This window comes from Alosa pseudoharengus, unplaced genomic scaffold (assembly GCF_046254945.1).
Source record: "Alosa pseudoharengus isolate Yale_2024_CS ecotype anadromous, Long Island Sound unplaced genomic scaffold, YU_APseudo_1.1 YU_APseudo_1.1_scf_11, whole genome shotgun sequence".
Taxonomy (NCBI): domain Eukaryota; kingdom Metazoa; phylum Chordata; class Actinopteri; order Clupeiformes; family Clupeidae; genus Alosa; species Alosa pseudoharengus.
In genome coordinates, this window is record NW_027468576.1 from 3,023,086 (window position 1) to 3,050,716 (window position 27,631).

At 40.4% G+C, this 27,631-nt stretch overlaps 1 protein-coding gene across 4 annotated transcripts in view; it reads left to right on the forward strand.

Moving 5' to 3' along the window:
* The first annotated feature begins 5,067 nt into the window (after window positions 1–5,067).
* Window positions 5,068–27,631, forward strand: part of LOC143116586 (uncharacterized) — a 42,405-nt gene continuing 19,841 nt past the window's right edge. For 2 of the 4 annotated variants that reach the window (XM_076277771.1, XM_076277773.1), the window contains exons 1-4: window positions 5,068–5,235; window positions 22,769–22,940; window positions 23,030–23,128; window positions 23,226–24,930. In XM_076277771.1, coding sequence (XP_076133886.1) covers window positions 22,785–22,940; window positions 23,030–23,128; window positions 23,226–24,930 — 1,960 coding nt within the window. In that variant the 5' untranslated portion in view covers window positions 5,068–5,235; window positions 22,769–22,784. Of the gene's footprint in view, window positions 5,236–8,932; window positions 9,074–22,768; window positions 22,941–23,029; window positions 23,129–23,225; window positions 27,627–27,631 lie in introns of those variants that run through there. The other 2 variants (XM_076277772.1, XM_076277774.1) reach the window with 2 other exon arrangements.

A 27,631-nucleotide genomic window follows, 5' to 3' on the forward strand; every position in this document is an offset into this window, starting at 1 on the left:
AAAAACCTCTGCTCAAAAGAAAGGAGATGATTTTGTCCTTTACATTTACATTTATTCATTTAGCAGACACTTTTATCCAAAGTGACTTACAAAAATGAGAACATTCAAGTTATAATGCAGAGGAGACCTTAGGTAGCAATTAATACTACATACTGTTACCAGAGGATGAGAGTGTAAAAGTTTCAATGCAGCATTAAAGAAGATTTGCTCTTGGGGTCCCCCTACATTTGAGAAGCGCAGTAATAAATGAACCACATTGGAACCAAAGGAAAAGAGTCTTGAATTTGATCTAGCGTTTGTGGCTGGTCGACACAACAGATGCTCATCAGAAGACCGCAGTGGGCGGTTGGGGATGTACATCTTGATCATTAAATTAAGATAGCAGGGAGCAGATCCAGGGCCGTTTCAAGGAATTTGGGGGCCCCAAGCAAAATGGACATGGAGGCCCCCCCCCCCACCGCACGCAAAGCCTACAGGAACCACCGCATAGCCATACAGTTTAAGTTCACCCACAGTTTACATAAATACAAAATTTTGACAGTGCAATACTGCAGTTGCATATATATATACTGTGGTACCACCGTACCAAAAAATCCAATATAAATGTAAAAAAGTGCACAATAACTAAATCCAACATACTTAAACACACACACACACACTCACATTAACATTTTTCAGTTCTCACAAAGTGAGAAAATAAAACACTGCCATCTTATGCAGAAAAAGGATGCATTGTTCAAACTATAAAGAGTGCAGGTAGCAATTTGAAAATCCAACATAAATACAAGTACACACACACATACACACACACACATAAGATTAACCTTTCAGGCCATCTTCATCAGTGGAGGTATCTAGGAAGAGCCTGAGGGCTGAGAAATTTAAGCAAAGCACCTTGAGGGAGAAAGAAAAGATATGTTAGCATTTCCATGTTTTGATATTTAGAAGGGATGCAGCTGCTTTCACAACTACCAATGCTTACTGTAAAAACATCCCAAGCTAATGTTATACATTGACCTAGGCCTACTTGTAGCTTAACATAGCATTTAAGCATTCTGCTGTTTGAGAATTAGACAGACGCACCTGATGCTTTAAAGACAGTAAACAGATGGCGTGCATGAATACTACTAGACATGAATGTTCCAGTCTGCTTTGATGCACGGAATTTATCGTGTGGTTTTCCTAACCCCCATTTGGTAAATAGATTATCACGGTCGAATAGTTAGTATAGCAGAGAAGCTATGCCACTTTCATCAAAACCTATTACAAAGCTATAGCAATGTTATGTCATTATATACGATAAACAGTGATTCTGGAACAGATCTGCGTCTTCCTTATCCTGTTAATAAACATATTACAGTATGTAACCATATTCCGTCCGTTCGAAAAAAAAAGTTGCGCTAACTGTTCTAGTTTGTTACAAGCAGCATGGGCCGTCAGGCAGGTAGTTAACATAAACATTTTTTGCTAGGCTAGCCTTCCTGCTGCGACATTACACCATTTGTACAATACAAGTAGAGCTATTTTATCCAGTGTAATTTATCACTTACCACTATCTTGTTTTTTATTGTCATCCTCTTCCTTTCTCTTCTGGCTTCCGGACGCATAACTCCGCTTCATCATGACTGCCTGTTTTATATTTTCGCGGCAGCAGCAGAGGGCTGGCTGCTGTCAGCGACTACTGAGAGGGGCCCCCTTGAGGGGGATCCCGGTATTGCCGGTAACAGTGTCGTTGCACTTTACTGCATTGACTATCAAAGGGGCGCTCACAGTTTGTCGTTGCATTTTATTTTTTTACCAGTCGTTGTCTTGGGGCCCCTGGCCAGCTCGGGGCCCCAAGCAATTGCTTGGTTTGCTTGCCTTCTAGCGACGGGCCTGAGCAGATCCAGTCAGTGTTCTATACGCCACTATAGGGAGCCAGTGGAGAGTAACTTGGAGAGGAGTTACATGTTTCCTCTTTGACTGATTGAAGACCAGGCATGCTGCAGCATTCTGAATCATGACGATCTTACTACACAAGCAGGTAGGCCAGCTAACAGTGTATTACAATAATCCAGCTTGGAGATAGCCATGGTCTGTACAAGAAGTTGTGTGGAATCTTGTGTCAGATAAGGTATAATCTTCCCATTGTTGTAAAAGATAAACCAACATGATTTTGCAATAGAAGCTACATGCTCAGGGAAGTTAAGTTGGTCATCAATTACAGCACCCAAGTTACATGGCGATCTAGTTAAGGTCAGTGAAGAGGATTCCAGCTGGATATTAATCTGTTAGGGTACAGCTGTTTTAGCTGAAAACACCAAAAGCTCAGTTTTTGAGAGATTAAGCTGAAGGTGGCGATCTTTCATCCAGACTGAAATATCCTTAAGGCATGCAGAAATCCAATGGGAAACAGGAGAGTCCTCAGGTGGGAAAGACAGGTAAAAGTTGAGTGTCGTCTGCATAGCAGTGATAGTCAAATCCACACTGTAAAATGTTTCACTGTGAATTCACAGCAAATTGCTGACTACTAATTACATTACTTTCACAGTAATTTACCATTACTATTTCACAGTAAATTACAGTAAATATATTTTTTACTGTAAAAGTAATGCAACTCAATAGCCAGCAGTTTGCTGTGAATTTACAGGGGGGGTTCTGTGTGTGTGCGTACCATAGCATTCATTCCTGCAGGTGCCCCTGGCGGTAGTGACAATTAACAATTAATAACACCAATGTAGAAGCTTCAAAAATACAATATTGCAAGTAGGCTAGCATGTCATTAACAGTTGTGGGTGATTTGTGGGAAACAAATTAGTTCACTAGAAAATAGTGCCAGAAGTTTGCCAATGCTGGCCGCTACAGCCAAACTTCTGTTCTGGCAACAATGAGAAGTTTGCCACTAGTGACAAATGTGTTCGCCAGTGATTTGCCATCACACTTAACCAATAATTGCAAACTTCCAGTGAACTTTTGGTGACAAACCTAATTTGCATATGACATTGTGGCAAATTTGCTGCAACATTGCCAAAAGTTAACTGCAACTGCCAGAAACCTGACATTTCTGTAAGGGATGCCATGCAGACGATGATGATTATGATGACTTATTAATTGCGACAATGTAATGATATGTTAAGGATAAGCATAGTAAGGTCATTCTGTGATTATAATAACAAATAGCGCAACTTACATTTTCTAATTGAATAATTTGCCAACCCAGACAGCAAAAGAGTCAAATCAACGTTATTGTTGGTCAGATCGATCAGTTTCCGTCAGACGCCCAAAATTCAACATCGATGGCATGAGTGGTGGTTGGTCTATCAAAGTAGGCTGTCGAAAGGGTTCTATCTGGGAATGGTTATCAAGGTAAATATGAGCCAAAACGTAGACTGACGGAAAGGTAGGCTACAAAACGTCAAGTCATATTCATGCACAAGCCAACTAAGCTAGCCTACCTGTATATATAACCTATAGGCTACTGGAAGACATTAAAGATAATAACGGACAGTAACGGAGTACATTTACTTGAGTACAGTAGCCTGAGTACAATTTTGAGGGATCTGTACTTTACTTGAGTATCATTTTTGGGGAGTACTCATGACTTTACTCAAGTACATTTGAGAGGCAAATATTGTACTCTTTACTCCACTACATTTCTATCCATAACCGTGAGTACCCGTTACCCGTTGCAGGCGCCACTGATTGGGACAGCCTATCAGCAATCACATTCAGCTTTCCGCCAAAGTCAACTCCATGGTCAGATTTAGATAAGAGACGAAACCATGGACGAAACAATGGATGAAGACGCAGCAAGTCCATCCCGGGAATGTGCCAACCTGTGGCCCCACCTCGGCAGAATATTTCAATTTTCTGAACAAGTTAATGATAGTTTTCGCTTCAAGTGTTTCAAATACAAAATAGTATTTTGTATTTGAAATACGTATTTTCACATTTTTACATGTATTAGAAATACTGCCCATCCCTGGCAACATGGTAAAAAGATGAAAATGACTTGATTTTACTTTCAATTCCTTTTACATTCTCCAAGGTATTAACATTAAAATGTTTCATAACTCCATGTAGGACGTTTATGTACATACAGTAAATGTAAGCACTGTGGCAGACTGGCAGTAGTAATGCAATATTTAGAAAATGTAGGCTACTCCTGTACTTTTAAAAACAAGTACTTCAGTACTTTTACTTAAGTAGACATCTGACTGTTGTACTTTTACTTGTACTTGAATAAAATTTAGCAAAGTGTATCTGTACTCTTACTCAAGTAATGAAGCTGTGTACTCTGTCCACCTCTGTTAATGTCTATGACAATCTAGGTAATTTAGCTCTTTACACATAGGCTACTGTAGGCTTCAGTATTTTTTTGGTGCTGCTGTCAATTGAGCATTAATTGTATAGTTTAATGTAGCCTATTGAATAATTTGAAATGATACTTTGAATTCAAGCAGAAACTCTTCTTTCATAATTGCTTGTATAGCCTACTTGATGGAGATCATGTGCTCCATGGCTACCTCTGATCAGTCAGAGTGATAGCCCATGAGGCCTACATCACATTCAGTACTCCATGACAGTTGAAAATATATGTATATTTAAGGGTAATGCAAAGATTTTCTATTTGATTAGGTGTGCCCGACCGATTTGAGGGCCGCTTGGGCCAAATATGCCAGGGCCGATTTTTGGTCCCAGTCCTCCCCTGAAATAAGTTAATTTAATATTCACCATACACGTTCATGTAAGATATCCACATATATGTTACATTGCTGGGTTTCACATATACTTGCATATATACATTCTTGTACTGTATTACATTTATTGTAGCCATCTATTCAAATATAAGCTGGATGTAGCTGCCTTTCGAATGCAACATTCACATTTCTGGACAAAAAATTATATCCCGAGATAGGGCTACAGCTCCACAGACCTCCATTCATTCTGCACTCGTGGACGAGCGCCCTCACGTGGAACCAGAAGAAGAACTGCAACCAGTAGCACCGTGAACCTAGCGAAAATAGAATGTTCGTGCCGGATGTATATCGGAATTGCAACCAGTTCAGAAACCGGAAGTTTTCCGTGAGTGGAAGTTGTCCCCTGAGAGTGTCTCCTGTGAGTGGAAGACATTCCCTGTTCTCCCCATAGACAAGTCTATGGTTCTTATCCCCTTATTAGACATTTCTGGTCAAATCGGTGGAAGCAAACTCTCAACGGCTCTGACTTAACTAAAACGGAGAAACTCAGAATTTGGTAAGTAGCCTCATACTTTAGTTTAACAATCGGTGACATGGATCAGTAAATCATGTACTCCTCTCCTAATTATTTAAATGCAAAGATAACATTGGTAGCAGCTAACTAAACTTTTTTTCTGTACAACGCCATTTTCTTCTCGCGTGTTAGAAACTGACGTTAACTTTTTGAGCTCAGGGGTCCGTTTCCCAAAAGCATAGTTACTAACGTTAACTAAGATGCATCTTCCGTGGTAGCCTCGCTGCCAATGTGAGTCGACCGTATTTGAGATAATCGGTCGTATTTCGGTCACATTTGAGTAGGCTAAGAGCTAACACACATGCTCTTACTTTTTAATTCTCCAAAATTAAAAATGTGATAGTAGACAATATGAAGCTTAAGTGATGCACAACTCAAATCTACCGACTCACATTGCCAGTGACATTACCAAGTCGCTATCATAGAAACGGACCCCAGCTTGTGAGGTCAGAGCCCGTTTACGGACATTATTAGACATTCTCTGGTGATGTTCCTCTGGTGTAGCCAGTTCTATTGACTATTGTGGAAGCAGCAGAGTCAACGCGAGCGACGTGCTCCCTAGTCTACATCGAATAAGCCCAATTGACCCAATAATGACTGGATGCAGCCTGCGGGACGGGGCGGGGACAACTAGACCTACTGCATTAAAGTAGGCTAGGACAGTCTAATAAATTGACGGCTTAGTTACAAAGTGACATAGCCTACACAACTTAAATAGGCCTAATAACAATATCAATTAGTCAATAGTCTTGGTAGCCTAACTCTGTGTAGCCTATTAAATACATGACACCGTTATAGCATAATGATTTTAATATTTTAGCAGTATAAACATTTAAACAGCAAGATATAAATAACTTTGGAAATATAAATATATTAAATAACAATAAGACCAACAATGTTAATAATATTACGTATGTAAGGCTACAATAAATAGGTCTAGCCATTACATGAAAGATTTAAACAGCATTGATAATATAAATACAATATGCTAATATAAACACAACAGATAACATTAATAATATGCATATATATTATAGCACAGCTTTATAGCACAATATATATAAAATGCATAAGCCTACATTCAACACATTAAAACAACAAAATAGTATTATAACAGCAATAATAAGCTAATAAAAAAGCAACAACATATAACATTCATATATTACTGCTCATTACTGGCCAAACTCTCCTTCCTTCTCTTCCTTTCCTGTCACCCCCCCTCTCGGTCGGCTGCCCCTTTTAAAAACAAGGACAACTCCTTCTGAATGATGTCTTCTCTGACATCCCGGGTTGGTGGATTCTTGCGTACAGCTCCTGAACAGGGGGTTATGGGGGGTGGGAGTGTCAACAGAATAAATAAAACTGTATTGCTGAACATTTAGATGTTACAAAGTTGTAAGATTGTCATTTTACAAAATGTCTCTCATAGTTTACTTTATCATGGTATAGTAGCCATGTCGTATTGTTTCGCATGTTCAAAACACTGATCAGAATTGGTAGGATTTTGTGAATTACCAGGCCATTATGTGAAACCATTCGGTGCCTGCCACTCAATACCATTTTCTTTATTCAACGACAATATGTGCCTCTTATCTCAAAGGAAGGTCAAAGTCATACCACCAAATTTTAATTTGGAGTACACCTAATAACAGAATATGATCAGTGTTAATATTTGTCTCCTCACCAGAATTTTGAATGTTTGCAATATCATTACATTACATTACATTACATTTAGCAGACACTTCTTGACCAAAGTGACTTACATATGTCAGCTATATTACAAGGGATCACACTGTCCCCGGAGCTACTTGGGGTTAAGTGCCTTGCTCAAGGGCACAACGGTGGAAGCCGGGAATTGAACCAACAACTTTCAGACTACTGCGCGCTAGCCCAGCTCTTTATCCACTACACTACCACCGCCAATATCAATATAATGGCTCTTACAACAAGCTCATCTTAAACAGTTACATCCAAATTTTGACCATGTCATTAACTTTTACAACACACAGTGCATATAAAAACATTCATGCCCTTGGCTTGGATAGGTACTGTAGATAGGCATGGGCAGATTTCTAGAAAGTAATGTTAACTAATTAAAAATGTATACTGTAGAATAAGTGGTTGCATAAATATTCACCCCCTTAAAGTGACTGACCTAACTTAATAGTCCTGCCAATTTGTCTCATACAGTAATTAGTGAAATGAAGATTGCCTTGTTCAGTAGTAGTACAAAGGCACCTGAGTCTGGAAGGTCCAGTCACTAGTTAATCAGTATTCAAGGCTACAATCCCACCATGAAGACAAAAGAAAAGCAACTCAATCCATCAGTAAGGAATATAAAGGCTTGTAAAGGTAAATTATATTGACCTTGATTTAATTTATCAAATCAATAAAAGGGAAGATATCCAATGGGATGAATGTATTTTCAAACATTATTTTCTGTTTTAAATCAACTGTGCAACACCGTTTTCATTTGTAGTCTTGAAAGCCACCTTTCCCCCTTGACCTGTCCAATTCAATTGCAAAGCCAAGGATTTGCTCAATAGCCTCCCCATTATACGCTTGATGGTGTCTTTGGGTGTTTTCCCACCCATCACTGCAAGCATATTCACCTCTGCAAAGAAGTCACACAAACATTAACACAAATATTATTGCAATAATTTCCAGACAGACTTACTCTTCTTCACTTTCTACATGTATACCAATCAACAATAACATTATGACCACTGATAGAACACACTCCACTAAGCAATGGAGGAAGGTGGCCTAGGTCTGATGCACGTTTTCTTTTACATCATGTAGATGGCTGGCAGTGTGTGCGTTTACCTGGGGAGCATAAGGCACCAGGATGCACTACCCAAACTTTTTTTCTGGGGACCACTTTTTAAAAATGACAGACCATCGCGACCCATTTCACCACCAATATTGTTTTAGGCCACAGGTTCTCCAACTTTTCTATGCCTTCCCCAACCATACATTGCTATAGCTTAGGATCTAGATAGATAGATCCTGCTTTGAACATGGTTGTGTTGCATTTTGAGCACCATCAGCGTGAAAAGTTGGAAATGACTACTGAAAAGATTGGGGAAATTCTCGGATGTTGCGCAGTCGTCATTCGTCAGCATAGTAAGCTGTTCCTGTATTTCTAAAAAAAATTTTGTAGGCTACGTTGCGTTGCAGACAAATGGGTCCATAACACTGTGGAGGTCAATTCCGATGTAACCAGCAAATAACTCAAGTCGTTATATTGTATTGTTGTATTATATTACATTGTATAGTGCAGTGGTCCTCAAACTACGGCCCGCCACCTCTTTGTGGCCCCCCAAAACATGTCCGTGGTATATAGCATCCAGCCCGCACGGAGTACAACATCATCAAACTATAACGTCCGTAATTTCCCCCGTTCATTCTCTATGGCGTTTCTTAACAGTACACATGTAATACTCTTTTTGTCCACTGGTGGTTGTTTTGGCGCTGTTTCACGTTTTCCATCGAAAACGGAATGAAAGGCCTACCTGCAAACAATGTAAGAGGCCTATGCTGACTGCATCAGTGCTCAAAGTATTCTAAAAGTTTATCAATTAATTGTTAATAACTAACTCCTATTCAAGTCATATTTCTGGGACTTTCTGGGATAATTATTTCTATTTTTTATTCACTCGTTCAAATGTTCATACAGACTTCAAAGTTCTCAACCTGGTCTATAGCGAGGGGCACATATGGAGCACAGCTGAAGACACTGTTACAAGATATAGGCAGCAACTACTCTGCAGGATAAATGTTCTTAGGTTTTTTATTCAGACATTCGAACATTATTGGGGTAAGTGTTGTTTTTTTTGGCATCCCATTCGTTGACTAGGACACCATGGTGAAGTTAGTTTCACTTTGCCAATGAGTTCAAGTAATAGACAAGTGCAGATGTGTGTAGGCTGGTGGAATACGTGTTCCATACGGTCTCGCATACAAACAGATTCCTTCAAATGCACCAGTGACCATCACAATACGGATGCGCTGTTTGAAGTCGCGCTGCTTGCTGTTAAAGGGAATAACAGACGTCACTCTCATTGGTTTAAAGAATGTTATGCCCAAAACACACCCATGACTGATTAAGAAACGTAAGAACCACCTTTTTGTGTCAGGCGCACGATGTTTGATAACAAAACCACCCCCAATGTGGACTGGACAAACCCCTAAGCTATTCGCCAATGTACCATGCGTTTTACACCGTCAAAATAGAGCCCCTATGCTTAATTAAAGACCTTTTTGGGCTTTCCCCTGAAACACCTGCCTTATAGTCTAACCACTTCAATAAAATCAATCATTTTCTTCATATGGGCACGATGAAGGCCGGAATAGTGTATGTAATAAGTCAACACTGCCTCCTGACTATGTTTCTTAAAGGTTTTCACCAACTCAGACCCCCCAGTATATAATATTATTTCTCTCAAACTAGAAGCTCAGACTATCTAGGACTTTCGCTGTGTTAAATTGCATACTTGAAGGTTAAGAATTAAGGTCAAACTACAAGTTAGGGAGCTTCACTAGTCTATTATGTTGAGCAGACCAGAATATTGGAACTTAAAGCTGTTTTAAGACCACAAGCAGCTGCTGGCATGACTGAAAAGTAACATTATTGATGAGATAGTCCAACTATATTAATTTTAAACAGCATTTGGCTGATGGTTGGGCCTATTAACTGGACCAATAGGGCCTGCCCCACTCAGGCGCACGCACTCTCATACACAGACAGGATCATGCCTGCCCTTAGTATGCTTTATCAACTAGCTGTAGAATAGCTTGCAAAATTAACTTACAAATATTGCATATAGCTATAACATAAGCTCAGATAACTAGCAAGCAACCATGGCATGTCTTGGCATGTATCTAGCCATAGCATACATTGCAAATTTACCATTAGTACGTTAGGTTACTACAATATTTTGTCAGTAATCGACTAATAAGAAACTCTCAGCTTATCTCAATATGCTTTTTCACAGCGAGTTTTTGAAAGCCTTAGCTTAGCTCGTGGTACTTGGGTGCGCAGAGCTTGCAGCGGTGCATCTGAAAGGAGATGTTTTTCCATCCAACCATTTTCGAAAAGTTCTTCCAGGGATGTAGCCTACAAGGATTGCCTGGTCTTCCTGACTACCAACCTCTTCGCTAGTGCTTGGTTGGGACATTTCGCTCAGGTTCTCTTCTCTGCCATGGACATCTTTGTATGCTACTTTGCTACTATGTCCTTGTTGGAGAGTGAAGATTTGTGTCACGTTCAGGTGATGTGACGGATCGCGTACAAACCAATAGGGTGTCAGAATGGGATATGTTTATACTTCTCGTTACTTCTCGGAAATCCAGAGTTCTTGCGAGAGCACAATTTGAATTGTGCCCGCAAGATACTCTGGCCACGAGCAATGATCCAAATTTCTTCTATCTCTCGAGCGAGAGGGATCAATCAAATCGGTGTAGGCGGGACAAAGGCGAGCTACACTGATGACGACAGTGCTGCGACGTCCGGAATCATCTAGAAAACATTGCAAGATGGCTACCGATGAACACCAGTTGTTTAAAACGGCTTTGGCCGCTACAATAAAGGATTTAGATTTGGCTTTTCAACTAAAAGAGGAGCAGAAAATCGCCCTCAAATCGTTCCTTTGCAAGAATTGGATACGTCACATTGGTCGTAGCATTATCCAACTGCGTGCAGTGAGAGTTTCAAATGCATGCTTGGTGCCGCCCCTCGAATTGGGCCATTTTCATTACTCGTGGCCAGACCCTTAATCTGAAAGATTCCAGGGTCTGGTTTACCAGGCTAACTTCTCGTCCAACCACAATCAAATTCTCTCTATCTGGATGAGGCGATTATTATTTTTTTTTCAACGATGAGTCGGAATGAAAACAAGCCGAAATAAATTAGGAGTGACGAGGCTATTTTTAAAATGTAAGGAGTAGTACAGATACTTCCTTGAAAATGTAGAGTAGAAGTAAAAAGTCGGCTCAAAAATAATTACTCCAGTAAAGTATAGATACCCAAAATTTCTACTTAAGTAATGTAACGAAGGATTTGTAGCCTACTTCGTTACTTGACACCTCTGCAAACTACTGCTAAAAGTAAGTTACTACAAGCATGACTACAAGCGCTACTGAGAAGTTCCGCACATGCGCAGAACAAATGTGACGTAGCACATGGATGTGGATGTGGATGTCCCCGCCCCGTCCAGCAGGCTGCAGCCAGAGGCTCCTCAATTGACCTGTCGCTAAGCCCCGCCCCCCATTGTTTGTGAAAACTCGGACAAACAAACCAGACTTGATTAGAAATACATTGTGGACAATGGCAGCTGACAGTATATAAAAGCAGGCTTTGAGGACGTTTTGGTCGATAAAGGATTTACTTTCCTCCAGAAGCTATCAAAAGGGACTTAATTATGCTATGGAGGGGTGTATTCAAAACTTTAAAATACATACAAGGTGACAAGCAGTTGTGGCGAGTAGCCGTGCAAATCACCGTGCAAAAACCACTGACGTTAATGCTAGCTAGCTAGCTAGTGGAAGATTGATATCAGAGAATGTCTAATAAGGGGAGAACCTTCACTCTCGGAACTCTTCCGGTGTGGTACTGCGTCTAGGGGCGCTCGCGGGCGAGTCCAGAATGAATGGAGGTCTATGGAGCTGTACCCCTCAAAATCCACTTTTCTCCGGATATAATTTTTTTTCAAGTAATTTGAATATTGTATTCGAAAGGGGAGGCAAAGACAATACACTATTATATTTTTTAAAGTCACTTAATTGTTCTAAAAAGCCTTTCAAACGTGTTAATGACGTCATTCATTAGCATGATCATAGCATAGCATAGCATCAATTAGGGCTGCACGATATATCTAAAATCTATCGTTATCGCGATATCAACGCTTGCGATGGACATACCGCAAAGATTACTTAATTTTCGATACATTTTGATACATTTTCTGTGCCGCACGCATTCCATACAGTCTACCCTGATAGCACAGGGGCGTTGAATCCACGTTGAATCAACCTCCGCCGCTTCAAACAAACGTGGATTCAACGCCCCTCAACGCCCCTTTGCTATCTGGGTATGGTGTATTCACATTCTGAATGTCAACATATTTTACCAAACCGATGCTGTCATGCAGCCCTAGAAGCCCGCCCCCCACCAGTTTAGGTGTGTGGTGTTTTAGGTGTTGAGGCAGGAGCTAAGTCATGATGGCTGAAGATAGTGAGTCAAGCGAGGTAGGCGAAGAGGAATTGGTGACTAAAATATGACTAAAATATTTTGGTTTTATGAAGGCCGACTTACATTACAAACACAGCGCCAAATGCGTCCTTCTCCACCGTGTTCAAATAAACAATTTCTTTCGTTGTTGTTATAGGATCAGAAGATAGCCTATCTGTCTTTCACTGTAAGGCTTGTATTTCATAATTTGCATTTAGCAAAAGCCCCAGACAGCAGCAGAGAGGTAATCAGGATTCGTTATTTGTAAAAGTTGTTTAGCCTACTTTGTTAGCCTGGACTGTGTGATCGCAGCCACTTACTTTCACTTTCCGCTGCCCTCGTAGTCGGCATGCCGGTAGCCTAATAACGTGGGATGCGCAGCGTATGAGGTTACAGACTGGGATACTTAAGATTTTAGATGAGTGACCGCCGCGATATAGCTTAAGTACAGTAGCTTTTTTGCTAGGCCCAGCGAAGGCTGGTAATGTGGAATATTCCGCTGGTTGGTGCGCAAGTATCCAGATTGGCTGTCTATCCGTCTTTTATGAGGATTTTCTTGGAGCACATCTTCCACACAACTTCGATAGCCTAGTCAGTGGGTATCTTAGCTGTCCACCTAGGCTACATAATATACTGCTCAAAAAATTAAAGGAACACTTACAGTTTTCCACAATTGTTCAAACCAATTTTTTGAAACCTTCCACCCTTCTCTCCATTCTCAAACTACATTCACAGAATGTCTGACAGTTCTTGCAAAATAAAACACTCGCCTTAAAAGTTTTTCTTCCGCTCAGAATCTAACAGTGTCAGCACCATTCCAGTGTATGATTGAAGTGTGCCCTTAATTTTTGAGCAGTATATTTTATATTGTTTATGTAGAAAATTATACATTTATTTCTGTAATTATACATTTACCCCCCCCCCCCCCTTCAGTCTATGTTAGCAGCAAGTAGAATGGAGAAAAACATTAAATATTTAAATATCGCAAGTTATATCGTTATCGCAGTACTCAATAATGTTATCGCATATCGCATGTTTTCCTAATATCGTGCAGCCCTAGCATCAATGCTAGTGTGTTATGGGCAACAATGACCCAACCTGTAAGAAAACGAAAGGACATGACTTCCGGATTATTTCACTTTTGATTGATAATCCATATCCATTTTGCGAAAAATAAAATAAAATCTGAGGGTTTCCGTTGTTAAATAGGTGAAAACAATAATGTAGCCATGTAGCTCCATAGGACCCCATGTATTTTGGACTCGCCCGCGATCGCCATCTAGGTGAACTCTGGTGAACTGCAGCCAAATTCATGCTGCGCAAATTTGTTCAAAACTGCCGCATTAAAGTTAACTCTGCTAAGGTCTCATCACAACATAGCCTACATTGAGGAGACCAAACTAAGTTAAGTTATGCAATCAAGCAGTATCTCAAAGCTAACGTTAGGATATTGTTCGGATGTCAAGTTAAGCATGCTTACTTACATCTGCTTGTCAATTGCGTTACTCATGCAGGGCTCATTTTATTGACGCTGACACTGAATGTTTGCAAAATCCCGATGTAAATGGAAAAGTGTTTTCCAAGACTCAAAAGTGCTCAAGTCAACTTTTAATTGTAACTAACTACGTAGAAAATGTTATGAATTGCATCGACGCATCAGCAGCCTTTGTTACAAGGGTTCCCTCACAAACGTCTTCAAGTGACAGGCACTTGCCTATACACCTATACACTACCAAGACAATCTTACCCCCCCCCCCCAGTCGACTTTTATGCCAACAATTGCAGGATTGTTAATGTTTTCTTTAAATGTGCATGTAGGTTTGTTGAGAGACAAGGAGAGGCTGCACAAAGGTGTACATAGCTCTACAATGAACAAATTCCATCCAATTTAAAACCAGTTCAGTGTCCCGTCGGCGGGACGGTTACCCCCCTCCCCCACCTCCCCCCAACATTCGAAATCAATTGTATGCACCATGTTGCTATGTAGCATAGTAATGTTATACACCATTTGAAAGTTTTGACACTTGGGAATCCAAAAATGACAACTTTTTTCATGTACAATCTGTATAGTGCTTTACATTCTCAGATTAATCTTACTATGTCTCAATTAAATTTTGTGTAAATAATGTGGTCAGTTCAGAGATGCTTGTAATCCGGCAGAAAGAAAAAACTATATTCTAGACTCTGTAACTTTGTGTCAGTACATGACACAGTTATTTTGACTGTTTCCTACAAAAACTACAGGCAAAGATTGTTAAGGCGGAGCAAGATACTTCGTCGTAGTTCATGTCTATGGGCGCGAAATGGGGATCGAATCCTGTCTGCATAAAGAGGCGTGTCGATGACGTATTGATGAGCGTACGTTGCAAACCGCCAAGAGCAGCGGCATAAATAACCGGCGCACACCTGATATAAAGTCGATTTTCTCCAGACTGGAATGCTCAAAAATGCTACAAATGTACCTGAATTGTTCACAAGGGTTTGAGGATCATGAAAACGTGCCCGAATTTCACATTCCTAACTCTATAGAACTAAGACCTTAGCATATGTGGTAAAATTCTGAGCTATGCCTATAGACTTCAATGGAGCAGTCGCTGCTTCTGCTCTGCATAAAGGGGGATTTTGAGCCCCCCCTCGTGCGATCCGGGTTCCCGGAAGTGGCTCCTGATGAAGTATCTTGCTCCGCCTTAACAATCTTTGCTACAGGTTCTCAGCTTTCTAGAGGTCAAAGGTTATAGAGGTTATAGAGGTCAAACATTTGATGGTAGGCCCCAAAAGAGGTGGGAACAATGCCCTCGTAAGTAGGCACAGTGCAATTTCAGGCAAAAACTTGAAATTTGTATTGGAATTCATGTACACAGTACAACATGGAAAATCATTGTGTGGTGGTCAGTGTTGCTATTGTGGTGGGCCGCCACAAATAACATTGGACTTCAATGATGACTCCACATTTCTACTACATAAATGTCTTTTAAATACACATTCATCTTCCCAGCCGTGAAATGCTCCTTTAAAGGAACACGCCACCCAATGTCAGTAGTAATATATGTTCTTACCTTAACTTTCACGAGTTGAGTCATACCTCTCCCGTGTCCGTACGTGCACTCAAACGCTCTGGTGCGCGGCTGGACTGTGTTAGCATGTTGCTATGCTAGCGGGCTTTGACGGCAACTAAGCGTAGAAGTAATCAAAAACATCCACGTTTTACCGACTTAAATACAGTTGCACGAGAAGTTGATAGAAATGCTACGGCCACGCAACGTGAAACGTGGCGATTTTCCAAGCGAATAAACCGGAGAACTACAATGTGTGGCGCAATAGCACTTGGGAGTACTTCGACCTAGCGTAGTAGTATTGTTAACACCTAATTGTAGATCCTATCCACCACAGAGTTTAGAATCCATGCTGGATCGACCCTCAGCCTCTCCCTCCCCTCTGAGCGAGAGAGAGGCACACACACTTAGGGCTGGGCGATATATCGGTATTACGATATATTTTTGAAAACGATATGTAGTTGAGACAATATCGTAATACCGGTATTATGTCAAATAATGGGCCATTTTATCAAAGCCACTTGCTCTTCTGTGTTCAGACCATTCAGATAGCCGCAGCTCTGCTCAACTGCGCCCCTTGCGTGTGCACGTTCTCCCTCGCAGCACTACAAACTTTCAAACATGACGGACACTGAGTCAGATTTTGTTTACCTTGATCAGAGGTTGGTGCTGATGCCTATTCCGTCGGCACATCAACGGCTAGACCGAGAATTCTCGTTGTGAAATCAAAATTCCACTGGAGCTCCAAGCGGTTTTGTACACGCAGATTTAAGTTACAACACTGTTTAGCCGCTACAGCTCTTCGACTCACGGTAAAATGTCATTTTTGGTACATAGCCTAGCTAATTTAAATACACTGATGAATGCTTGCGTTTAGCGACAGTAGCAGATCTAAAGTCCTCAGGGAGACAACATAAACGCTGATTTTATTAAGAGGATATGCACGCGACTCGCGAGCAGTTAGGGCATCATTTTTTTATGATTCCTGAAACCCCATTCAATCGTGCATAGGGATTTTTCTTACGAACCGGAACATGCAAAAATGAACGCATACAAAACGACGGTAGCGTCTATCACACTCTTGATGAGTGACTCAGTTACGTTGTTTAAGTAGCCTAATTTTTTTAAACTTTTTTTGTTGTTGATAGCAACATGTCTAGGCCATCATAGTCTACATTTGCTTGTCATCTAGGCCCTATCAAACCCTTACAGGTAAAAAAACTGCATTGTGTGACAAAACTGCAGGTTTTTTCAATATTGTTGTGCCCAAAATAGCCTATTGCATTGTGCAGTACAATGTAGGCCTGCGTTGTCAGTCAGGGTCAACTTTTGGTCTTTTGTTATTTGCGCAGCTTTATCAGAGCAACTGTAGCCTATGCCTATTGTAGGCCTATGTTATTGTTTACACTTTTTTGCACAGCTCTGCTAGAGCAGTCTGAAATTAATATAATTAAAACTGGCTGTGTTGTCATAATTGTTGTGTTGAGTGAATATATGAAGCACTTCGCTCTTTCTGTTTGAAATATCAATATCGTATCGATATCGTATATCGCCAATCAGCCCCAAAATATCGGGATATCAGTTTTGGTCCATATCGCCCAGCCCTACACACACTAGAGATGCGCTGATCGGCTATTATGTCAACCATAACTGCATAGCAAAACTTATCATCCATCAGCCATCCATCAACACCAAAGTTTTTTGACCAATTTTCGAAATGGCACCCGCCCACCATCCGCTGGTTGTTTTAATGTAGGGGAGAACTGGTACAATTGTAACAGCGGTACAAATGTAACAGTGTTTTATTCTCAAGATATGGTGTAGCTACGGAAACGTAAACAGACACATATCATGTAATTATGTATAATCTTACAGCCATCCAAATATGAATGGTCTACTATAAATACGACCAGAGATATTAAGCAAAAAGGTGCAAAATTCAAGCATCGCGATTTTTTATTTATTTTTAACCGCAACTGTTTTTTAAGTTTGCTTTGTGAAATTTGAGCGTGTGGACTTCAATCACATGTCATTCATATCTTCAGTCCCTCTGTTTCAAGTTAACATGAGTCCTATTTGATTTATGTAGTCACAGCAATTAAATGAAAATAAAAACATGACCTGTGCGGGTCAGTTGTAACACCAGTCTCTATGGCAAGATGAACTGATTTTATCGCGAATGCACGAACATTCTCATTGCGAGTTATGGATTAGGATTTTTGTGCCGCCATCACCCAATTAAAGTTAACACAGCAACTTGAAATATCACTGTTGGACCAAATGCTTCAGACATGTAAGAAATAAGCAGTTTATCAACTATATTTACTGGTTTTATCAAGTGGATATGGCCAAAATAAGCATATTTAAAGGTTATTGTGAGCTAGCATAACACCGTAATATGGTCTGCAATGGCTAATCAATAATGCAATAAATTAGCTTTAACAGTCATACATTTGGACTTTTTTTCTTGATTTTATATGAAAACAGATGCTCTTTGTTTAACACAGCACTGTTTTGTGTTAAAATATGTTATAGGATTTTAGTGTTACATTCATGACGCTGTTACAACTGTACCGCACTTTTTTATGGCTGTTAAGTTAAATTATTGACAAACTATAACATCTTTTTTAAATTCTGTTTCAACTTTCATGGAGTAGACATGTACGACTCTGTTCTGGTCAAATTTCACAACTCTCAAGTCTATCGTCTTTGTGTAAATCGAGTTTGAATTGGAAAAATAAAAAAGTGTTACAATTGTGCCGGTTCTCCCTATAGGCTATATGGGTGATGCAGCGCTGCTGACGTGAGGCTAGAAAGCCCTTGCCTGTTCTAGGAAGACTGATCCAATGCAGCAAATATATTAAAAGGCTAAAGTCGTACATTGGCTATGTTGTAGCCTATCCCCAGAATATCAGCAGCAAACTCAGTCTCTGTCTCGCAAAACAGTCTCCAAATAAAACGCACATCGGCCTGTTGCCTTTTCTGCCAGCTTGTGAAAATATATCGTCCAAAATGCTTGATTGCATTGTCCACATTTTTAGCTACATTTTCATGTACCACATCAGCATTTTTGTTCAGTGAATCTTTTGTAAATTGCTTTACAACTAGATGTACCGCGTAGCGGTACAAAATATGACCGCCGCTCAGTCCTGCACATCCATTCCGCGAAAATAAATCATATTAATGAATGTCTCCATCTTCTACTCCATTCCCCACTCTTGAAACTTTTGTGTATGCTTGTTTGAAATGTGTGTTTGCACACATTCCGCACACAAAGTAGCCTACTGGCGCTGCAAAGGTGAATAGATTTGTTTCTGGGCCAAAAAATCTGTAACATTGTTATAAAACCTTTAAAATCTCTAAACAATCACAAGTAGGGCAGTTCATCACAGTCCATCCATTGCAACTGGACTGATGAAAGGTACACCTGTAGGCTACATTGTATTTGGGAAAAGCAGAAGGTAGCAGCATAATGTATTTATTTATTTATTATTAAACAAAACAATCCCTGTCAGTTCCATGCAGTTTTCAACAGCTATCAAGAAGAGAGGTCATGTCATGGATTTTTGTGAATGTTTCTTCTTCTACATATGCATAAGTTTAGTCATCTAGTTCAAATGATATTCAGCTTTATTGTCAATGCACAAATGAAATACCAGTAGTCTAAAACAAAATGCCGTTTTTCCCAGTGGTGCAAATAACTGACATGTCCAAAGGGCCTTCATGAAATGCGTTGCGAGACTGTTCATACACATTTTAACGGGCAAAGTTGAAGAGCTACTCTCCGTTATTGTTTGTGCAAATAATATGCTGATTCATGTTCCCTTGCATTTTGCAACCATGAGGTCAATGGTTAAGCTCAATCTTTTGACGCAATCTTTTGATTTTCACCCAGCCTAGTCCATGGTAGGCGCCCGATAGAAATATTGTTTAATTTTGCGATTGAGATATCCACGCACTGGCGCCCCCCCTGCGACGTGTTCGCCCCCCGGTTTTAGAGCTATTCTAAATGCAAAAATGCATAGAGGGAGTTATGAAAAAACCGTGACTGTTAACAAACTATAAGCTATATAAGGTAGGCCCTATGCTAGGCCTATTACACAACACAAATTGTCGCTAGGCTATGCTGGCGACCCAAATAAAATCTCCGTTGGAACCAATGGCTTACACCTTACAGTATCAAGCTGCCACCTCTTGGCGAAAAAGTTAATAGTTTTGCATATCAGTAGTAATACATTTCACGTAGCTGTGAATCACGGAAAGGGCGAATGAAGTGGACACTTCTAAACGGAACCCAACCCACTGTACAGTAGCTCAAGGTCTGTGGCTAAAGCAGCCATAATGAAAGCGTTATCATTGTTTGGATACTTCACACACACGTGTTTTTTAATCGCATAGACTACAACTACCAAGCTGGAATCAAAGCACATCGACTCCCCTCTCACACCCTAAACACGCACTTCGAACAAACAAAAAGCGCCTCAGTCTCACGGAATAGCCATAGGCAAAACTGTATCTGACCCTTGTAACGTTGGTACTAAATCATTCATCGCAAAGAATGATTTTTGTAGCACGTGCAACAAATATGTGTAGGTACAGCCCTGCCCTGAATACATCTCAACGTGCGCTCTAAAACATCTGGTTTAAATGGAGATTGTAGATCATCACGGGATCATAGACAGGTTATCTTTCAGGTAGCCTATATATTTTCCATTAAAAAACCATCACGTAGCGAACGTGTTGTGGCTAACTCACTTAGCTCCTGTTAGTAGCCTAGGTTATGGTCATAAGCAAATGAGATGACAGTCGAAAGATACAATTAGTGCTGTTATCGATTTGCTTGGTAGCTTATAAACGCATTTATGGTTTTCTACAAATACATCAATAATCAAATTGGCCTCCATCACTCAACCATGCTAACGGTAACATTATTTTACCTACGTTCTGCTATTGATAGGATTAACGTAGCCTACCTGCAGTAAAAAACAAGCATGTCCGATAAACATTCTCAGATTTATTTCGGCTTCAAGAGGAAATGGGAATTACATGTCATGCAGAAATCATCCTACCCTTAGACGTTCTCTGCGGTAAACTACTGTAGCCTACAGTCTTGTCCTTGTAGGAAGCATAGTGTCTTTCCAACCCATTTAAGATTAACTTCCAACAAAATTACGTCTCACTGCAACGATGCGCCATCTAGTGGACAAACGACTACTTATCGCCAATACTGCAGCCATGCAGCCATGATTATGATGATGAATATTTATTTTGGCTTTCTTTTAATCCTACTGAATTTGTAATTATGTATCGGCCGTTCTAATACCGATAGTATGTGGGTGCCTGTGTGTGTGTGTGCATGTGTATATGTGTGCACCACCATCTACAGGCCAATGAGTGTAGAGTCACTAAATGTACACATAACTTAATTTTTTAGACCCCCCCCATGGATGAAATTCTACGAAACTTGGCATACCCCCAGAGAATGTCAGGTTAATCATACACATAAAATTTGGTGCAGTTCTGAACGTCTTTACTGAAGAGAGGGGCGATTAAAGCAGAATGATATTGCATTTTCATTTTTTACCGGGGGGGTGCAAATCACAAATGAGTGATTATGGGCTAAGTTGATGTGGGCCCTTGAGACCAACATACCATAAAAATTTCTTCATCCTCGGTGCCACGGTTCAGGTAGTTATTGAGGAAAAACTGCATTTTTTGGGTTTCGGGGGGCCCAGCGCGGAGGGGGAGTGGCCCCCGGGGACCAAACGAAATTTTTCCGTAAAAGTCTAGTGGGGCTACATACCCACCAAATTTCATGTGCCCTGGTGTTTCGGTGCCCCGGGTATCGTTGACCAAAATTTCAGGAAGTAGATGACGGGAAAAAAAAAAATGACCGCTTCGCTAGCTTCGCTAGCGGCGGTCATAATTACCGTCGGGCCTATAGGCCTATTGCCTGGCTTGCCTCAGCTTCGGTCACGTCCTTTTACAATTTTATCATTGTAATAAAAAACGCAATTTGCCACATAATTTCAACATGCTCCTGGCCTACTAATTAATGCCTATTGTACTTTATTTTTTGCAAAAAGAAAGAAATCCTTGATAAAATAACAAGTCATTCACATTATAGGCTACTTTACACACTGTTATGTCAGGGTGACTGAAAGCCTGTTCTGAAGACTCCCATTCATTTTGACTGCACGAGCGCGTCTTTTTCAGACAGACAGCGCAATTCATTTTAAAGCAATTTACAAAAGATTCACTGAACAAAAATGCTGATGTGGTACATGAAAATGTAGCTAAAAATGTGGAGAATGCAATGCAATCAAGCATTTTGGACGATATATTGTCACAAGCTGGCAGTATAGGCAACAGGCCGATGTGCGTTTTATTTGGAGACTGTTTTGCGAGACAGAGACTGAGTTTGCTGCTGATATTCTGGGGATAGGCTACAACATAGCCAATGTACGACTTTAGCCTTTTAATATATTTGCTGCATTGGATCAGTCTTCCTAGAACAGGCAAGGGCTTTCTAGCCTCACGTCAGCAGCGCTGCATCACCCCCTACATTAAAACAACCAGCGGATGGTGGGCGGGTGCCGTTTCGAAGATTGGTCAAAAAACTTTGGTGTTGATGGATGGCTGATGGATGATAAGTTTTGCTATGCAGTTATGGTTGAAATAATAGCCCATCAACGCATCTCTAGTGTGTGTGCCTCTCTCTCGCTCAGAGGGGAGGGAGAGGCTGAGGGTCGATCCAGCATGGATTCTAAACTCTGTGGTGGATAGGATCTACAATTAGGTGTTAACAATACTACTACGCTAGGTCGAAGTACTCCCAAGTGCTATTGCGCCACACATTGTAGTTTTCCGGTTTATTCGCTTGGAAAATCGCCACGTTTCATGTTGCGTGGCCGTAGCATTTCTATCAACTACTCGTGCAACTGTATTTAAGTCGGTAAAACGTGGATGTTTTTGATTACTTCTACGCTTAGTTGCCGTCAAAGCCCGCTAGCATAGCAACATGCTAACACAGTCCAGCCGCGCACCAGAGCGTTTGAGTGCACGTACGGACACGGGAGAGGTATGACTCAACTCGTGAAAGTTAAGGTAAGAACATATATTACTACTGACATTGGGTGGCGTGTTCCTTTAAGTAGTGAGTAATTCATTACTAAGTTTGGCAAACCTTAACCAGAACTTGCCCAAGTAAGCTGTACACTCATTTTTCCTGCAGAGTTTACTGTCTAAATATGGAGAGTTATGAGGTGTTCATTCAAAGACACATTTCCCAACTTCGACAACACAACATCAAATCCCCTGTGCAACATCAAAAGTACCTATGCAAAACTAACGATAAGTGCAGATCGGAAATCACCTTCTATGGATGTGCAATTCTTTCTCCACTGGTAAGACTATGAACACTGCTGTGAAAATTACATTGTACTCTTTTTTTTTTGACCAAATGTTTAATCAGTTGCATCTCGTATTACATTAGCTGAGTTTGGAGCAAAGAGAAGAGATGTGCAGATACAGAGCAAAATGCTTGATGAGTGAGAAGACAATGAATAGCCACACTATTTGCACCAGTGTTCAGGTAATATAAGCTTTATTGTAATGCAATAGTTACTCTTTATGTAGTGTAATATGTGGTGCAATACATTTTAAGCCAGGGTTTTTATTTTATCCCTCAGATCAATCCATCTCCAACATTAAAGGAATTTATATTGGGCCAAGAAGTCAGTCTAAAAGGAAACACTAGCAGAATCAGCAACATCACTGAAAATTCAGGGAATAAACAAGAGGTTAAGAAATATACATGCTCTCCAATCCTATCACCCACTGGACTTACTGATGATTGGGAAGTCGAAGATCTCCGTTATCCCTTTATCTGGACTGCCTGTGATGTTTCTGTAATAGTGGCTTCTCATGAAGGTAAACCTGTTCACACAATCAGTCAGGGCCCTAGTATCATGAACCATGTTCAAATGGATAGAGATACCTTGGAGGAATATGTGGATGGCTCACAACAAGCTCACACTGACCAAACTAGTTGTCTGTCTATAGTATGTCCATCAGAGGGTCCATGGAAGCAACAGACACTTATGCAGAGCAGAAGCACTGAGTTACATGTGGTCTCTCCAGCAGATGAAGATGATAGTCTTTCTGATAAAGAGAATGAAGAGGTCTCAAAGGAAGATTTTGTGGGAAGGGGGAAACACATGAGAGCCAATAGGAAGAGGCAAGAGCAGGGGAGGGTCCCAACCCCTGAGCCAGAAAAAGGACAATTTGATTGCACACCGCAAATAATTCCATCTGAAAATCTGTGTGAATCCAGAGGCTATGGGTCATTCCAAGTTAATTTGATTAATGATGAGCAGGTAGAAGGGTCCTTTGAGTGTGAGAATGCGAAAGCAAAAATGAAAATGTCAAGCAGATTGAAACTGGTTGGTAATAAAAAAGACTTCACTCCAGCTTTCAGCTGTTCCCCCAGAAAATCCTCCTGTTTTTTTAGGAAAAAGTCTTCAGGCAAAGGAACGCAAAGGCTTAGCTTCACAACAGAGACGTTTAAAAATGTTCCTGTACCCCAGTTCAGTTTGAGTCCTGTTAATTCTAAGAAAGGTGATGGAGTTAATCCTTCAAGAAAACAAGAGATAAATAAGTCTTTATACAATGAAAGCAAGGGTCTATTAAGTTGGAGTGACCCTGTCTGTTGGGGCAGTGGCAACAAGTCTGTGGTCACAAGAGACATAACTCTAGGTAGAAGCTTCAATCAGACACAACAGATTGCTCAGTTGGAACTTAATCTGTCTAGCCTCAAAACCTTGATCTCAGACCTGGAATCTTCTTTATCAGAGACCCAGACAGACTCCGAAGAGTCCACAGAGGCATTTACTTATTCATGCCATGATCATTGTTCTCCTGTTATAATTAAGAAAAGCAGAGTCAATAGAAACGCTAATCACACAACCCACAGTTTCCTCAAACAACCAGTTATCGTGTCAGGATATGAGGCAATACCAGAAAGTGACCATGAAGTGCTACAGTTACATCAGGCAATCCCTCAAAATGCTTTTCAAGTTGCCACAGGAGAATGCCAGAAGCCACTACTGGGTGATGTCAGCAGCAAGTCAGAGCAAGAGAAGAATATACTGAAAATGACGGGGCCAAAATTGGATGTGTCAATGAACCAGTCGTATGATGTGGAGTCACCATCTGGACTGTTGCTGCAGGCTCAGATAAGTGGAGGAAAGCAATTCACTCAGTGTCCTGACAGTCATGGTGTGTTTTTTCATACCAAACGAAGGCTCATCATGAAAGCAGTGGACAGTAACTCTTCAGCATCAGCTGATCAAAGATCTGGCATTATAGAAAAGTCCTCATCCAGCACTATCAAAGGTGAGAACCCTAAACTTTAACTTTTAAGACTTTTTTTTGCACCCTAGCAATCAAGTAGCTGGTGCTTTTCTGGCCAAAGACCTACCTTGTCAACTTGAAGGGATTGGCCAGGTATAGTTGCCCCCTCCACCTGTGGCTCTCTGCTCTCTATATCTCTCTGCTCCCTCCTGAAGATAACCCAAAGATCTCCTGGGCCAGCCTTTTTGACTTCTCTAGTCCTTTGTACTGTCTCTAGAGTGACTTCAGCAGTGGCGGACCGTGGGTTTTGTGGCAGGGCCTTCAATTACAATTAGCTTTAAATGGACAAGCTCCCAAATACCTAAGTGAGCTTGTACACTTTCACTGCCCTCCCAGAACTCTGAGGTCCTCAGATAAACTACTGCTCTCAGTACCTCAGAGTCGTTTAAAAAATAAAGGTGACCGTGCTTTTTCAGTAGCTGGGCCCAAGTTGTGGAACAACCTGCCGTTACACATTAGATCCACACCAACTATTGGTGCTTTTAAAGCCAAGTTAAAAGAACATATGCTATCAATGGCTTTTAAATGAAGTGTGGAATGTAATTATATAGGCTATATATGTACATATTATTTTAGTTTTATTTTCCTGTTGTGCTTTTTTGTGTCATTCATTTTGTCTTCTATTATCTTTTTTTTAGCACTTTGGTCAACCACAGGTTGTTTTAAATTGTATATAAATAAACTTGACTATGACTATAAGTAAATCGTATGGTTTTACTACTAGTAAAACCTAGTGCTGCTATGATTAGTCGACGTAATCGACCATGAACATTGGTCGACGGCAGTTTGTTTTAGTCGATGAGTCATTTTACTATTGACCACCTATTTATTTTTGGTCTCCCGTCTCAAACGGTTCACTGTATTGTTATTAACTCTAGAGAAGTACAATGACTCTTTGGATGTTAAAGGTGCCCTGCCATACGTATTTCATTACTTTGTGGTAATGTCTGAAGTTCTTTTAAAAATGAATGAATGCACATCCCATCTCACTGAGGCCAGGTGCAGGACAAAAAAGGCTTATCAAGGAAAGAAGAGTAGTTGTGCGCAAACTACAATCTCCCAGAAGAACTACATTTATTGAGTTAAAAACATAACGCAACGTTTCGACCCACCAGGGTCTTCATCAGGCATGAGTATGGTATATAATAACCACAGGATATACTAATCAATTAATTAGGTGTGGACTTCTATACAGTTTTACATGATACATGATTATATAAATTAGAATACACTTTTGTCTCTGCAGGGGCATATAGCATACAAAAGGCATTTTCATCATAGCCAAAACCCCACTCCAAGCCTAAAGAAAAACAACAAAACCAATGCTAAACAAAATACATAAGACATGTACAGTAAACAGAGAAGTGCTTCGCTCTGTGGGAGGACTACATACACAAACAAGACATTACAAATTTGTAATTGCATAAGTGGAAGGATGGGTTGGCGCTGAGGGCGCATATCACTTTTTACCAAACTTTCCCTCAAGTTAGCTGCACGTTTAAACACCAATTGGGGTTTATTTGGAAAAACTTTCTTGAGCCAAAGTCAGACTCAATGATGTGCCATTTTGTTAATGCCAGTGGAGAGTACTTTACATAACAGTTGGGATGTATGGGATTTCTTATTTTTATTCTTAGGCTTTAGACAATCTTCCTGAGATAACCTGTCAAAAAATGTTTTGGCCGCGTCTACCCATTCCTCTTTGTAGCCCCTTTGTAGTTTCTCAGATCCACGGCCTGCAGCGGATATGATGGATCATCGCTACAGATTCTACAAACCCGGTGAAACTGACTGACAGGGAGGCTTTTTAGTAAGGGTCGTGGGTGAAAACTGTCCCCTCGTAATAAGGAATTGTGATCCGTAGGTTTACGGAAGAGATCCGTTTTGATCTCCCTCTGATCTTTGTACATCAAGAAAGCTGATGCGCTTCGAATCAAATTCTAAAGTAAACCTTAGATGATTGTTACGAGAGTTAATCTTTCAGTTCACCCACATTGGAGCCCATAATTAAGAAAATGTCATCAATAAACCGCCTATAAAATAATATCTTTGAGTAAAAGGGGTTCACTGGATTCAAAACAAATTCTTTTTCAAAAATGCCCATATAAAGGCAAGCGTAATTTGGAGCCATTTTGCTTCCCATAGCCGTTCCCTTCTTTTGTATGAAGTACTCGTGTTGAAAGCGGAAAAAAATATTGGACAGAACAATATCTGCCAGATCCAGTATACACTCCCTGCTGGGTTTGGACATGGGTGAGCGGAGAGAAAAAAAAGGTGTCAGTGCCTCAATCCCACCTTCATGTGGAATGTTGGCATATAGGCTGTACAGACAAAACATTCTACTTTTGGAGATGGCAAGCCTGAGTCTCCGGTAAAACTCTAAGCAAATTTGTCCTAAAAACAAGCACATGTGCCTGCCAGTGCATTGACCAAATATGTCTTGATAAGACTCCTTAAAATAAATCAAAGTCTTCTAAAATTAAGACAACATTTTCTTTTTAGATAACACTAGGTAAGTCTCTTCATACTAAAAACAATACCAAATAGACTTTTTGATCTTAATGTAAGATTAATAACACTTGGTTAGATTTTATTTTTTGCAGTGCAGCAAGTATAAATTAGTTTTGTTATGTTCTTTATATCTACATTAACTTATATATTTCTATCTTCTTCTTTCTGATGA